The 16,270-nt window shown below is 36.1% G+C and overlaps 1 protein-coding gene across 1 annotated transcript in view; it reads left to right on the top strand.

Annotated features, from left to right (window-relative positions):
- Positions 1-16,270, top strand: part of LOC126456801 (kinesin-like protein KIF13A) — a 233,078-nt gene that overhangs the window by 122,232 nt on the left and 94,576 nt on the right. Inside the window, exons 21-23 of the mRNA XM_050092590.1 lie at positions 1,179-1,361; positions 9,706-9,897; positions 11,666-11,868. Of these exons, the coding sequence (XP_049948547.1) occupies positions 1,179-1,361; positions 9,706-9,897; positions 11,666-11,868 (578 nt within the window). The remainder of the gene's footprint in view (positions 1-1,178; positions 1,362-9,705; positions 9,898-11,665; positions 11,869-16,270) is intronic.

Raw genomic sequence — 16,270 nt, 5'->3', positions numbered from 1 at the left:
ACATATTGATGGCTGAGCAGGCAGTCTTGTTAATTATCTTCTTTCAAGAAATTGTAGAGAGAGAAACTACTTTGGCAGTTTGTACATTGACTGCTGTTAAAATAATGCCATCATGGACCAGTATTACTTGAAAATTACATAATTCACACTGAAATGGCAGAATACATTAATTTATTTCATACAAAAATTATTTAAGGACATTAAATCAAGCATATAGTTACATGAATATTTGCAATTATGAAGAAATGGGTTTCACAAAAAAATATATGTTTTTTTATATTATTATTATTATTATACAAGTGTGCAATTAGTTACATCTGTGTTTAGTGTTAGAACAGAAAATACATATTTTCAAAACTCTGTAAATTTTATGAATAAACAAGAGGCTCATTTGTCCTTTTCAAAATCCCATGATAATCTGAAGAAATAAGATAACGTTATGTTTCACATCACACAATTGTAATAACAGTGAATCTATGTTGTGTGGTGGTGGTGGTTGTGGTGGTGGTGGTGGTGGTGGTGGTGGTGGTGGGATGTTTTGGTAGTCCCAATATGTTTCCTGTAAGAAGTCGAGCTACAGTGTCCTTTCCTCACTTCTTTAGCTACAAGCAGTGCCTGATACCATGGTCTGGTCAAGATACTGCTAGACCTCCACCACTACTCTTTGTAATGGTTCATTATTGCCACTGTACAGAATATCTGTACAAATATCAGGAACAATTTATTGTTGAAATAGCTTACTGAAACTTGTTAAAGACTTGTAACTCTTTCATGATAAATTTTGTATGCCAGCACATATTGAGGGATACAGATGCGTCTTGTTATACCAGAATTCGTCTCATTCTTGAAAGCCACCTAGAACCTATTTTATTGTGTAATTTTTGATCATGCAACCTTAGGAAATTTACTAGCTTTACTGTTTTCACAATACTGAGTTTTATTTAATGGACTTGTTTTTTCTGTGTGGATTGCAGCACAATCTGTAAGGTATTTTTCTAAAAAATTGGTCTTCTCACTTTTGAATCTTGAGGTTGATATAACAGTTAACAGAGTGAATAATATAAAACAGCAAACAAAGAACAAATGTTCTAAGCCATGTCAACAAGTACTGTTTTATGTTACACATTCTACAAAGTAACTCCACTTCTGTTCCACTTGCCGAGTCATTTATTTTACAGACAAAACAGAGCAAGACCTCGAAAGAGAGCAGAGCCTGGTAGACCAGTGGGTGAGCCTGACAGAGGAACGTAATGCTGTCCTTGTGCCTGCACCAGGCTCTGGGATACCAGGAGCCCCAGCAGATTGGGAGCCGCCTCCTGGGATGGAACCACATGTGCCTGTTCTCTTCCTGGATCTCAATGGTAGTATCTGCAATTGCCTACTAATCATTTATAATGGCATCAGGTGGCTGTAGTATTTCTTGACTTCAAGGAGGCATTTGATTTGGTACTACACCAACATTTATTAACAAAAGTACAATTTGTGGAGTATCAAAAATATTGCCAGTGGATTGAGAATTTCTTGGTAGGGAGGATGCAGCATATTGTCTTGGATGGAGAGTCATTGGCAGAAGTAGGAAGTGACTTCAGTTGTGCGCCAGGGAAGTGTGTTGCTAGCATTGTTGTTCATGTTGTATATTAATGACTTGATAGACAATGTTAATAGTTACATCAGACTTCTTGAAGATGATGCAGTTATCTGTGATGAAGTACTATCTCCAAAAAGCAGTGCAAACATCCAGTCAGATCTTGATAAGATTTCAGAGTAGTGCAAAGATTAACATATGTTATATTTAAATTTTTCCTGAGACATTTAAGTCTCATCTTTATCTACAATAATGTTGGAAGCTGAAGAAATGAATTAAAAACTGTGCCACGGCCGGTACCCGAATCCGGGTCTTCTTGCTTACTAGGCAGAAATGCTGACCATTACACCACTGTGGTCAACATTGCTGCACAAATGTTGAGTGCCCTACCCAACACAAACTTCAATTCATATCTCCAGCTTCTTTTCAGTACAGGACTTCCCCATTACGTCCAACACTGGGGTGCTATTCCAAAGCCGGAAAGCCCTGGTAATGTGATAATGTATGGGGAAAATAAGCTGGAGATATGAACTGAAGTTTGTGTTAGGGACGGCACTCAACTTGGGTAGTTCGTGCAGCAATGTTGTCCATAGTGCTGTGGTGGTGTAATGGTCGGCATTTCTGCCTAGTTAACAAGAAGACCCAGATTCGAGTCCAGGCCGTGGCACGAATTTTAATTCATTTCTTCAGCTTCCAACATTATTGTAGATTGACAAATGGTTTTAAATATTCAGAAATGTAAGGCTGTACCCTTCAAAAATGCAGAATAGTATTGTCCTCTCTGTTCAACATCAATGAGTCACAATTGGAATCAGTTGACTCGTACATATACCTGGATGTAACAGTTAATTGGGATATAAAGTGTAATGATCACATTGGCTCAGTCATAGTCAAAGAAGACTGTTTACAAATCACCTGTGCATCTTTGCTTGGAATAGTGCAGAAATGTGTTGGATCAGTAGCATTTAGGATTAACAAGGGATATTGAATGTTTAAAGAGAATGGCAATATGAATGTTCCCAGGTTTGTTAGTCAGAAGAGATCATCATGGAAATATTGAAAATCATTAATTGGCAGACTCTCAAGAATGGATGCCAATTATTCCATCAAAGCCTACTTAAACATTTCTGGAACATGTGTTAAATAGAGAATCTCAAGATCTTCTCAGGCCACTACAAGTCACTCCCATAGGATTTGTGAAGCCAAGATTAGACTAATTATGTGTGCACAGCAGCAATCAAGCAGTCATTCTTCCCACACTCTCTATATTGTTGGAATGGAAACAAATCTTTGACATGTGATACCATGCTATGCGCTTCACAATGGTTTGCAGAGTATGTATGTAGGTACCAAACGCTTCCATGTATGGTTTGACTGGTCGGTTCTGCCTCTTCTTGTCCATTGTGAAGAGTGGAATGTGGCCTAGCATATTCCTTCTTCAATTTTATCAATTACAGTGACTCTACAGGAAAAATAGTCATTGAAAGGAGATAAATCACCTGAATGCAAACTTAGCAGCAGTGTAGCACTTCCATAATGACATTGTTAGGCCTGGGGTAATCAAGGTTGATGTAATGCTATAAATACACAACATTGTTTTTTGTGTTTCCATGTGTTGTGAGAATGCAGCAATCATTCTAAAGGAGCAAATATAGTGACAAAATTAGTGCTGTAATGAGAAGCTTTATTTTAAGTTTTACAGCAGTGAGTTGGAAATTTGCAACACTGCGTTTATAAATTATCCAATAATCAGGTTTTAATTTTAAATGTTGAAATATTGAAAAAACACCCGTATGGAAAGGATAGTTTTGTACTTGCCACGTAGAGGTGGTTTTGACTTGCAGACAGATACAATGAAAGGCTACTAAACATTTAAGCTTTTAGTCAAAAGTCTATCTTCTCAAACAGAACACACACATAGGCACACAAGCACAGCTTACGCACACTTAGCTACTGGGGTCTCAGTGGCTGGAGACAATAGCAATGTGTGTGTGAGTTGTGCTTTTTTTAATATATATATATATATATATATAAAAACAAAGATGAGGTGACTTACCGAACAAAAACGCTGGCAGGTCGATAGACACACAAACAAACACAAACATACACACAAAATTCAAGCTTTCGCAACAAATTGTTGCCTCATCAGGAAAGAGGGAAGGAGAGGGGAAGACGAAAGGAAGTGGGTTTTAAAGGAGAGGGTAAGGAGTCATTCCAATCCCGGGAGCGGAAAGACTTACCTTAGGGGGAAAAAAGGACAGGTATACACTCGCACACACGCACATATCCATCCACACATACAGACACAAGCAGACATATTTAAAGACAAACTCTTTGTCTTTAAATATGTCTGCTTGTGTCTGTATGTGTGGATGGATATGTGCGTGTGTGCGAGTGTATACCTGTCCTTTTTTCCCCCTAAGGTAAGTCTTTCCGCTCCCGGGATTGGAATGACTCCTTACCCTCTCCTTTAAAACCCACTTCCTTTCGTCTTCCCCTCTCCTTCCCTCTTTCCTGATGAGGCAACAATTTGTTGCGAAAGCTTGAATTTTGTGTGTATGTTTGTGTTTGTTTGTGTGTCTATCGACCTGCCAGCGTTTTTGTTCGGTAAGTCACCTCATCTTTGTTTTTATATATAATTTTTCCCACGTGGAATGTTTCCTTCCATTATATTGATATATATATATATATATATATATATATATATATATATATATATATATATATATATATATGTGTGTGTGTGTGTGTGTGTGTGTGTGTGTGTGTGTGTGTGTGTGTGTGTGTGTGTTTTTCTGTTTTGGAGAAAGGACTTTTTTGTTCAAAAGCTAAATGTGTAGCAGTCTTTTCATTGTGCTCATATCCAACTGAACGCCTCTTGTGTTTGGTGAGTAGCAATCTATCCTTTTCAAGTTGTTATTCCATCCTGGACTTTCCATTCTTAGAGATTAATGTTTTCCCTTTGTCACAAAACAGCTGATCTTGGATGATAGGGAAATATTAGTGACCATGAAAGAATCGTTGCAAAGGAATGAAATTTTGTCTATGTACAACCTGTACAATATGGCTCTATACGGAGAACTATGAAACACATACCTAAAATTAAACATTTCAGGGATCTCTCATGATATTTGATAAAAACTGAGAATTTTATTTCCCTTGAATTAGACAGCTTTAGAATATGTCCTCAATGTATGGCAGACAGATTATGTCCAAGTCTAAAGTTAATCAGTATTAGTTGCTGACCACAATCACAAGTGAGCACTGCTTAGCAAACTTCCAGACACATTCACTGTGCACTGTCTGTGGGCAGCATACTGGTCGGGGAAGGATTGCACAACATTTCTTGTAGTACTTGCATAGATGTTGGCTTGTTGGAATAAGGCTACATGGAGGAGGGAAACATCATTTCTAAAACTGAATTGTAGCTGTTGCTGTTGGGAGTTCTTTCAGCTAGGGGTAACAAAGTCTGATGAGTAACCACAATACTTAGCGGTGCTGTACAGTGTTGCACCAGGCATTCGGATCTTACTTTGCTGGATATGCACTCTGGAAAGTAACATTCATTTCTCTTGTCTCTCTTGTGTGCTTAGTCTTTCAAATTATAGTGATATTCAATGGGAAAGACATTTTGTTGGCTCTTGATGCATCAGTCATAAGATGGCGGTGAATATGGGTGTGCGTGATTTTGCTGCTAAAATGAATTACAGAGATGCAGCTAAAAAGATAGCATGTGTGAAGTGCATGTGTGAAATTGCTAAATATAATGAACATATTTAAATCTCTGCTAGAAGGAATAGTCCCAGACAGGCTAAAACTAGCTGTAGTGATACCACTCTTTAAAAAAGGTGAGAAAAACAATTAATTTTAAATTAACTACAGTCGAAGTTGCAATGGTTAACTAGATTTACCTACCAACAATCTTCAGAATAAAAGGAACTATGATTTGACCATAATGGACAAAGTCAAAAACTAAAAACTGTAATATTATAATACATCGTCATATTGCAATAACTTATCTGGGAAACAGCCTCGGCCCCACTTCGCGACCACAGTACAGCAGCAACGGATGTTGTACTAGAACTGGCTATAGCCTCGAGAGCGCATGCATGGTAGTGTGTCATGCGTACTTGTTAACACTGGTACCAACATGTACTCTTAAACCTAAAATTTTATGAATAACCAGGTGCAGCTAACGATATTGATGTATACGTTATCCTGTAAGGAACAAAGATATATCAACTGTCTTAACATTTGTAATAAAATGTTGGACGTCAAAAGTGAAGGGAGGAATGCGTTTAATATTATAAGCCAACCTAGACACATTCGTGCTAATCATTGAACTTAACCGCATGAGGATAACTACAGGTTTGAAATACCAGATAACCCCAGCTATTGAGCAAACAGGAGTACTAAAAACACGTTGGCAAGGGTATAATGATTACTCCCTAAAATTATGGCGTGATTATTCCCTAAAATTATGGTGGATGGAATAACAGTTGAAAGCTTTCAAAAAAGTTTTTGTTTCACAGCTGCAGCTGGTCGCTAAGGAGGTTATTTTTGTCATATAGTAAGTGTTTAAAAATTTTAATTTCTTCAAAAATATCCAACCTCACACCCTTCACTTCACAACGCAAGAGCTGAGTATTATCCGGAGGGTTGGTTGTGTGAGTCCATTGCACTAAGTGTTCAGCAAATGTCGAACCACGCATGCCATCTCCAACAAAATAATAAATGCATTGCTCCCTTCACTTTTGACGTCCAACATATTATTGCAAATGTTAAGATAGACGATATATCTTTGTTCCTTACAGGATAATATGTATGTCAATTTCATTAGCCACACCTGGTTATTCATAAAATTTTGAGTTTAAGAGTACGTGTTGGTACCAGTGTTAACAAGTACTCATGAGACACTATCGCGCATGCACTCTCGAGGCTATAGCCAGTTCCAGTACGACATCCGTTGCTGATGTACTGTGGTTGCGAAGTGGGGCTGAGGCTGTTTCCCAGTAAGTTATTACAATATGATGATGTATTATTATATTATATATTCTTGGGAAGAACGGAAGAGAAAGAAACACCATAAGTCTTAAGCTGTATGCGGTCCATAGCTGGCCAAATTCATAATTAAAAAATAAATAAATAAATAAATAAATTATAGTTTTTAGTTTTTGACGTAGTCCATTATGGACATATCTTAGTTCCTTTTACTCTGAAGAAGGTTGGGTTATCCCAACTGAAAACTAGGTAAATCTAGGTAAACATTACAACTGAGGCTGTTGTTAATTTAAAATTAATATTTATACAGTTGCTGACAGGGCCATGAAATGTTGAAAATATTATGAGGAAAACAATGTTACAAGCTATTGCCCAATCTCCCTCTTAACCATCTCTTCAAAAATTCTTGAAAAACTCATGCACAGGCCGATTGTCAGTCATCTTAGCTTCCACAGTATCCTAAACAAGAGTCAGTTTAAATTTTGTGCTGGTCTTTCTACAGAACAAGCACCTGTTTCACCAACCAGGTTCTGGAAGCCATGAACAAAAAAATGTCTCCAATAGGTATTTTTTGTGACCTCTCAAAAGCTTTTGATTGTGTAAACCATCTAATCCTTTTGAAAAAGACAGAATATTATGGTTTGGGTGGTATCGTTGGTTCGTGGTTCCAATCATACCTAAAGGACCAAAGGCAGACTGTAATCCTGAATGGCTCATCCAGAGAACCTGCCTCATCTGAGTGGGGCTTAGTAAGTTGTGGTGTGGAACAAGGCTCTGTTTTGTGTCCACTACTATTCCTCATCTTCATTAATGACCTCCCACTTTGTTCTGACACAAACAGTAAATTTACTCTTTTTGCAGATGACACTACAATTCTAATTGATGATTTTACAGACAACAATATTGAACAAACCCGAATAAAGTTTTCAATGGTATTGTAAACTGGTTTTCTTCTAATAGTCTCTCACTCAATACAGATAAAACCCTTTGTATGAGATTTCATACTCCACAAAGAAATCTGGAAGAAATTAACATTAAGTGCAGAGATAAAAAAATACAAAAAGCTGAGGTTACAGAATTCCTGGGTGGTTATATAGACAGTAAATGTGACTGGTCAGCACACATTCTTCATCTTTATAAAGCACTTAGCTCAGCAATATTTGCACTATGGGTTATTGCTTCAGTGGCTGAAGTAGACACATTAAGTCTTCGTACTTTGGCTATTTTCATTCATTAATGTAATATGCTATTATATTCTGGGGGAACCAACCTCTCACAAAGAAAATTTTCATTGCACAGATAAAAGCCGTTAGAATAATGAGTGGTGACCATCACAGGCACTCTTGCAGGCACTTGTTTTGAAAGATGGGGTTCCTTACCACCTCCTCACAATATATCTTTTCCTTGTTGACGTTTGTCTGTAAAAACCCTTCTATCTACAAAGATAACAGCCAATTTCATGGCTATAAAACAAGAACCAAAACAGTGTGTACATTGAACTGAGAAGCCTCACTATGGTTCAAAAAGGAGCTTATTACTCCAGCATTAAGCTGTTTAATGCTCTCCCACCACACATCTAATGCCTTCACAAAAGATTGCCAGCATTCAAACAAACTCTCAAGGAGTACCTGATAGAGAAATCTTTTTATACAGTTGATGAATATGTGAAAGAAAATATATGATCACTAAATTTTTAAGCATTGTAAACTTAGTATAATTAATTTTATTTTGAGTGCTATGACAATTATTTATTGGTATTCCTGTTTTTCCTTTGGAATATTTAGTTTATCTTGGCTCCTATATATATTACACGTCCTTAACATGTGAAACAAAAATGTTCTGTTAACTGAATGTGCTGTTGCTTAGGTGATATCTTATTTACGTCGTATCTTTTATTTGTGTAAGATATATTTCAACTGTTTACAATCTGACAAATTGCATATCATAAATATATTCCTCATCCTTAACATGTGAAACACAATTTTCTGTTAATTGATTGTGCTGTTGTTTAGTTGACTTTTATGTACATTGTATCTTTTTATTGTATTTATACAAGTTATATTTGAACTATGTAGAATCTGACACGTTCCAAATCCTTGTGATTCACTCGCTACCAGTAACTACGGAACATGAAATGAAATAAATAAATAAAATAAATAAACACTCTCTCTTTAGGCAAGTGCATTGCATTTGTTGCCTATTCGATTGGGAATATCCCAAATGAAGAAACATCTGTATACAAAAGTGGATAAATTGTGAAGGCTTGTAATAGTGTAACAGTGTTTCGGATTTAAATAAACGAACAATCTACAACTGCTGTGTGGATGAGGTTTGGTATTTACCATCCAATTTTGATGTACAAGTGTGTGTGTGTGTGTGTGTGTGTGTGTGTGTGTGTGTGTGTGTGAGGGGGGGGGGGGGGGTTACATCAATGGAGAGGAAGTAAGGGAACTTGGTACATATTACATATTTAAGATTTCATGCATGCTATCAAGTTTTAAAATTTGTTTTCTATTTTTCTTTGCATCTGTATCATTATGGTGTTGGTCTTAAATTATTAAATTTGTTATCAATGTATCTTACTGATCATGGATGGTCATCAATTTGATTGTTCATAACTGTGTAGATTTGTGTGGTTAAAACTGGGCTGTAACTGCCTCTCCCCCCTCCATCCCTCTATCCATTTTCTTTCTGAAAAAGTTAATGATTACTGTAGTTTAACCTGTGTTTTTATCAGACTAAAGTATCCCCAAGATATTTGGCAGCTATTAAAATTAAAAAAAGGATGTATACAGAACTGTGGCTTCATTGATTCTTACCCACATTGCTTTAGAACAGCTGTTCTACTTTATTATTTGTCTTGCTATGTAAACATGACTCAAAATGAGGAAATGGAAGTTGACATTGTGTATTATTCCACTCATTAATTGTACCCTTAATTTTTTGTCTTCATTTTGAAAATATTTTTATTAATATTTTTGATTGTTTTCATGCAGAGATATTGAAATATTCAGTTTATTAAAAAATTTGAGTGGTTATCAGTAATTGTATCTAATTTTTTGCTAATACTTTTCTTTACTTTTTCCGCTGTAACTTGACATGATTCTTCATTATTACAGCTGATGATCTATCTGTACATCAATCTGGGGAAGATGTTTCAATTACTGGAGCAAATTCAATTCTACCAAAGGAACACGGCAACAAATTCTATAACTTACCTATAATTAAACATGAAGAAAAAGATGTTTGTGCTGTAGCTGCATGGGACTCATCCATCCATGACAGCTTGCACTTAAATAAAGTTACAGAAGGTACAAAAAAAGCACTGCTTGCTTGTATTCAGTATGGACATAAATTTGTTTGTGGTGCAGTTACGTAGCTGTTTGTCACATATGTGTTTTACTGTTGTTATATTTTTAAAGAATGGGTAATCCTTTGAGTGTACTAAAACATAAATAACAATTAGGTGTTGAACCCTGGATGTGTTGAACCACCGTAACCAAAACAACCGGCATCCAAATGTCATTACCCAATTTCCTTCAGGTCATTGGAATCCAGCAGAGAAATTCCTGGTACACCTACCATTCATATTTCTGGCTTGTGTACAGAATATCAATGTGAAGTATGCCAACATACCATATTTGAATGGATGGTAGGTATTCTCAAGACTGTGCTAAAGGGGATCTTACAACAGAGAATAAATAATATGTCTGCAATTGGATGTTCCTGGATGATAATTGTAGCTATCTTCAAACTCCTTGCTCTGACTACTTCTCAGAATATATAAAAGAAATTACAATTTTATAATCTTACTTCAGAGTTATTACAACTTCAATTAGGCATTTGTGGAATGATGGCAGACACTGGAAGAAGATACTTGATCTCATTAAAAGAAAAAGAAAAACTGAATATCAAAAGTATTTGCAACAAAAGGGGGGTGGGATTGCCTATTTATCAGCTTCTCAATCAGGAAAAACTGGAGCAGAGGTGAGAGACACATTCCTGATGAACCGTTTCTTAAAATTTTGGAAACTTTACATATTCAACTAGTTTTTGAATTTGCCCCAGTGGCTGTTTCTCTCATTTTAAAATAAATTTGTCCCTCTGCCTCACAAATCACTGTTTGTTGTATTGGATTTACATGCTCTCACATAAGATTGCACACCTTTTCCTTCACTTGTTATGATAGTGCTGTATGTTTTGTGTGTTTAATGGTGAATTAATCTTTCATTAAACACTTCAGCATTGGGGAATGTATTCATGTCTTGATTTATGACCAAAGGTATTGTTTATTTTAATGTCCATAATGCAGACAAAAGTGAACAATGAGTAATTTACAGTGACAATAATGACAGGAAACTATTGGGAATGCACAATTTTTTCTGTGTAGACAGTCCCTCTTAGTTAACAATCAGTCCTTAGATTTGAATTGCGACTTGTATTGTATTTGCTTATTAAGATGCTCATATCTCACCATTCTTTTTCTTTTACTTCTTATAGATCCTGTCATCTACACAGGTTTTGAGCCTCACCAGACTCAAAACTGATAGATATGTGAAATACCATAAATATTGTTTTCTGTCAATTGAAAACATAAAATCTATAAACAAATCTGTGGTTATATTTGGCACTTTGTTCATAACTGTCCTCTTGAATGTACTATTCATAATTGTCCATTTTGATCACACCTTATTGAATAATTCACAATATGACCAGTTTTGGCTTACTGCAATCATTAAGAGTATTCTGATGCTAATGTCCATGTCAAATGCTTAGCACATGCAGTTACATAAACAGGCGCACCTGTTCATGTACCTGGGTGTACGAAGCATTTGGCATTGATACTCATAGCAGTAAGCTAAACCAGTTATACTGGTGTGATCAATACAGACAATTATGATTAAATTATTTTCTGTCTCAATAAGAAATATATTTTTAAAATATTTCTTTATTTTAAACACATTTTGAAATGCAATGAATACTTGGAAATTAATCATGAACTAGAGCAAGAAATTTAAATTTACTGTCATATCCTGTTCAGATTACAATAATAATGATATGACTGAAATGTTTTTGCAGCCAATGAAAGGGTTTATCTGATACTGAAAACAACTGTCAGACTGTCTCATCCAGCAACTATGGATTTAGTTCTTAGGAAGAGACTTGCTTTGAATATATACAAGCGACAAAGCATAACTGACAGGATACGAAAAAAGATTGTTCGAACAGACTGCCTGACACAGAGTGGTGTCACATATGAGATTGTATCAAACATTCCAAAGGTAAGAAAGTGCTTAAATTTAGTTTTGTATAAGTGAACTGACTGTTAGTCTGCATCTTTTAATTTGATATTTAGCATTTACACACACACACACACACACACACACACACACACACACACATTCGTAAGTTAAGGAATGTCTAGATCTGTACTCTACAAACCACTGTGAAGTGCACAGCAGAGGTTACATCCTATTTAAAGGAATACCCAAGGTTTACAAAACAACATGAAGTATGGCAATAATGTATGCACGAAAAGATGACCCCCACACCATTCTGACTTGTTACATGATACAAGGTGTACCAGAAAACCAGCTTTAAGTTGCGAGTGAATACTATACAGTGGAAAATATCCCTCCAACAGGAAAATATCCCTCCAACAGTGGCATACAGAAAATTGATAGTGGGTATGATACACTTGTACAGCAATGTAGGATGTATGATGAAACCTCGTAGTGTGGATCATGTCATGTCATAGATTGCAGAGACATCTCTCATGGTTGAATACCATATTTACTCGAATCTAAGCTGCACTCGAATCTAAGCCGCACTCGAATCTAAGCCGCATCTGAAAAATGAGACTCGGAATGAAGGAAAAAAAAAATTCCCGAATCTAAGCTTCACCTGAAATTTGAGACTCGAAATTTAAGGGGAGAGAGAAGTTTTAGACCGCAGCTCCAAATAGAAACAATGTTGGTCCATTGTAACATGAGACACAATTTAGGTCGAATGGATGTCTGTCATACAGTAGTTTGGTTCGAGTCATAAGCTTAGCAGTTAAGCTTTACCAGGTAGCCATTGCTATGCGTTACGCGTCTGTATTCAAACGGGTACCCTTCCTTGCCTCATTAGCGAAACAATGACAAGAGACTGGTATTTGTTGTTACTTACACTACTGCTTTCTTTGATAATGATTAACTAGAACCAAATAATAGACTGCGTATGATAGAAAATGTTCTGAATGAGAATTTAGCGAAAGTTTTTCTCCGTTTGAAAACGTCTGCAGACGACTCTTTATTACATTACATTCTGCACAGAAATTAGTCATCTTAGATTCAAAAATCTAGTCAGTTGCCGTGCTTCATTTCTGACTGTATCACTATCCAGCATAGGAATAATACGAATAGAAACATGACATGATATGTATATTCTTCCGCGTTTGCCATTGTCTCACTCTAGTTTTGCAGTTTATTAGGCAGACATTATTTAAATGAAATAGCAGCAAACATGAAAGAATACATGGCATAATGTTTACATTCATATTATTCTTATGGTGAAGAGAATACTGCGTGTGATTCACGATTCATAAAAGTTCCTATTAGCAACCATCTCTTGTTACAGATAGGAAAAAATTCAGAATGTAGAGTTGGCCATATTGACATACACCCCAAACAGTCTTGCCAGTCGTATTTTCGTAGTAGATTTTTAATTATGACTTCAAATGCTGATTGTGTTGTTGTTGTCTTCAGTCCATAGACTGGTTTGATGCAGCTCTCCACGCTTTTCTATCCTGTGCAATGCAGAGTAGCAACACTTATAAAATAAGAATGAAAATAACTTAGAAATTAAACACTGAAATTTAAAACAAAATTTTATTAGGTTTGTAATACATCTTATACGAAATGTTTAAAATATCATTCATGATTCTGATTCTGAATCACTATCACTCGATTCTTTGTTGCTCATTTCTTCATACAGAGCATCGTCCTCTGTACCATCTAGTGCATTGGATATCGGACATTTTTTAAATGCTTGTTCCACAGTCTGATTTGGAATACACTCCCATGCATCATAAATCCATTGGCACACTTGCGACAAACTTGCGCATTTTACACGTCCTGTTGGTGTCAGTTGTCTGTATCTTTTTGAAAGCCAGTCTGTATACATGCGTTTAAGCTTGTCCTTAAATTGTTTATTCAAACAGATGTCAAGTGGTTACAGAATTGACGTCATCCCGCCAGGAATTACTGCCGAGTCCATTTTGCTTTCCTTTAATTTTCATTTAACTGCAGATGCTGTATGGCCTGCGTACGCATCAGATACCGACAGATGGCATAAACCAAGCATTGTGCCAAGATGATGATTTCACACACACCTAATCTATTCCAACATCGTGTCCTTCGGAAACCACCCAGTTTCGTTTGCTCGTACAATTACAGTTTTTGGAAACACTTCCGATTTTGGTAAAGTCTTTCACTTGAAAACTATGGGGACAATTTATGTCCATCTGCTGTGCAAGCAAGCATGACAGACATCCGCTGTTTTTGACCCCCTGATGTAAGAACACTTATGTCTGTCTTTCCTTTGGCATCAACCATATAATTTGTTGGCATGTCAAAATATACGGGAGTTTAGTCAGCATTTCATATCTGACCAAGAAGGTATTGCTTTTCTGTGCGCTGCCTAATTATGAATCGCTGAAATTGCACAAGTTTTTCTTCATAATTTTTTAGCAGTTTCTGTGTAACTGATGTTTGCCTCCGAAGTGAAAAACACCAGCACTTCATTAACAGATCAATCCACCTGCGACTTGCCTTAAAATTTTTGATTTTTTGCTCTCTAGCCATTTCATGTGCCTTAATTTTTAAAATTTGAGCATTCACAGGCATGAATTTCTGACGATGTTCCTTAACAAATTCATTTACAATCACTTCTAGTGCATGATATCGGCCACACTTTGGCCCACTAAATGCTTTCCTGCTACTAGAACATTCAAATAATTTGTCTCTCTGCAGCCGCCATCGCCTGATGTTGTTCTCATCAATCAAAAGAAATAACTCCCCTCTTGAATTTGGTACTATAATGAAAGCGCTTCATTATGGTTCACTAACACCAACAAGCACTTCACAAAATTCCACGAAGCTATAGGTGCGCTACATGAAATCTTAATTAGCCCCAGCGTATCAACTCGTGCAACAATCCTAAAGTCTTGTGCATTGTTGGTATTTTTGTGTTAAGAAATTTATTTTTGTTGCTATGAATATTTGAAAGGCTGCTACATTTGAAGATGAACAATATGGAATTTCTATTTACTTTGTTGGGTAATGTATGAAAATGCAGTGGTCGAAACTCGGGGCAGAGAACAAACCTCTTCTTCTACCTTTTTTTAAAATTTATTTACTGACGCAGAGGTTTTGGCGCCAGTATTTACCTTTGTGCCTGCAAAGCATGCCTGTGTAGCGCTACATATATTCGACGGCAGAAGTTAGTTGTGGCGGCACCTACCAACATTTTTCAGAACTTCTGCTTACTTTGCACTCGATTCTAAGCCACAGGCGGTTTTTTGGATTATAAAAACTGGAAAAAAAGTGCAGCTTAGATTCGAGTAAATATGGTAAGCATCCTCTGGAGATCATCAGTTGTCTTCAGTAGCAGTTCAATTCATTTCAATTTATTGCTCTTAACACGCAATTTTACATGCATGTGCATTTTCAACTAAGTATAAAGTTTTTACAATTATAATTTTTTTAGTTTACATTATTTCTTATTACATTGTAATTCATGATAAATTCAAGTTATAACGGAATTTTTGGATAAGCCACTGCTTGACTCAATTTTTTAAAAGTATCCCCTGTCAATATCTTAACTACATTTGGTAACAAGTTATTAAAAACAGCTCCTTTGACATAAGGGCTTTTCGCTATTAAAGTAAATCTTCTGTTAACCATATGAGAATCTTTTCTATGTCTTGTTAAATAGTTTTGAAGATCCATGTTTGTTTTTGTGATCTTAGTGTCTTCCTTCACTAGCACTATAGTTTCTAGTACATACATGCCATAAACTGTGAGAATATTGTGTCTAATGAATATGGGTTTTCAAGAAGTTCCTGATTTTATTTTTGCTGTGTTCCTCAAGGATCACTTCTGCAATATGAAAACCCTTTTCATATTAGTTGGCATGTCCCACCCCACAGTAAGACAAGAAAGGATACACTAATTCATAATATACAATCCTTAGGGTTTCAGAATTAAGATATGGTGATAATCTTCTTAATACATATAGACTGGGTGTTATTTTTGTTACAGACATAATCAGCTTGCTGCTTCCATGAAAGTTAATCATCTATGCATAAACCGAAGAATTTGCAATCTGTACAGGTTTTTGGTAGAACTTCATCAATCACAGTATTTTGTCTGTTTGGACCACTTGGTTTAAAATGAATAATATTAGTTTTTTATGTTTACTTTTAGGTTCTCTCTTTCAATAAAGTTACGTATCTCTTCAACTAGGCTGGGCTCATTGTCTGCATAACAGACACCAGATGTATTGTCTGCATACATAGTGATCAATTGGATATTGTCAAGAGAACTTGGGAAATCATTTACATAGTGTAGGACTGGACCTAAAACGGAGCCCTGAAGAACACCAAAATGTACATTTCTTATGCTTGATCTTCTCTTCTCC

This window comes from Schistocerca serialis, chromosome 2 (assembly GCF_023864345.2).
Source record: "Schistocerca serialis cubense isolate TAMUIC-IGC-003099 chromosome 2, iqSchSeri2.2, whole genome shotgun sequence".
NCBI classification, from domain to species: domain Eukaryota; kingdom Metazoa; phylum Arthropoda; class Insecta; order Orthoptera; family Acrididae; genus Schistocerca; species Schistocerca serialis.
Note: the sequence above shows the minus strand (reverse complement) of the source record. Positions and strands in the feature narration are given on the sequence as shown.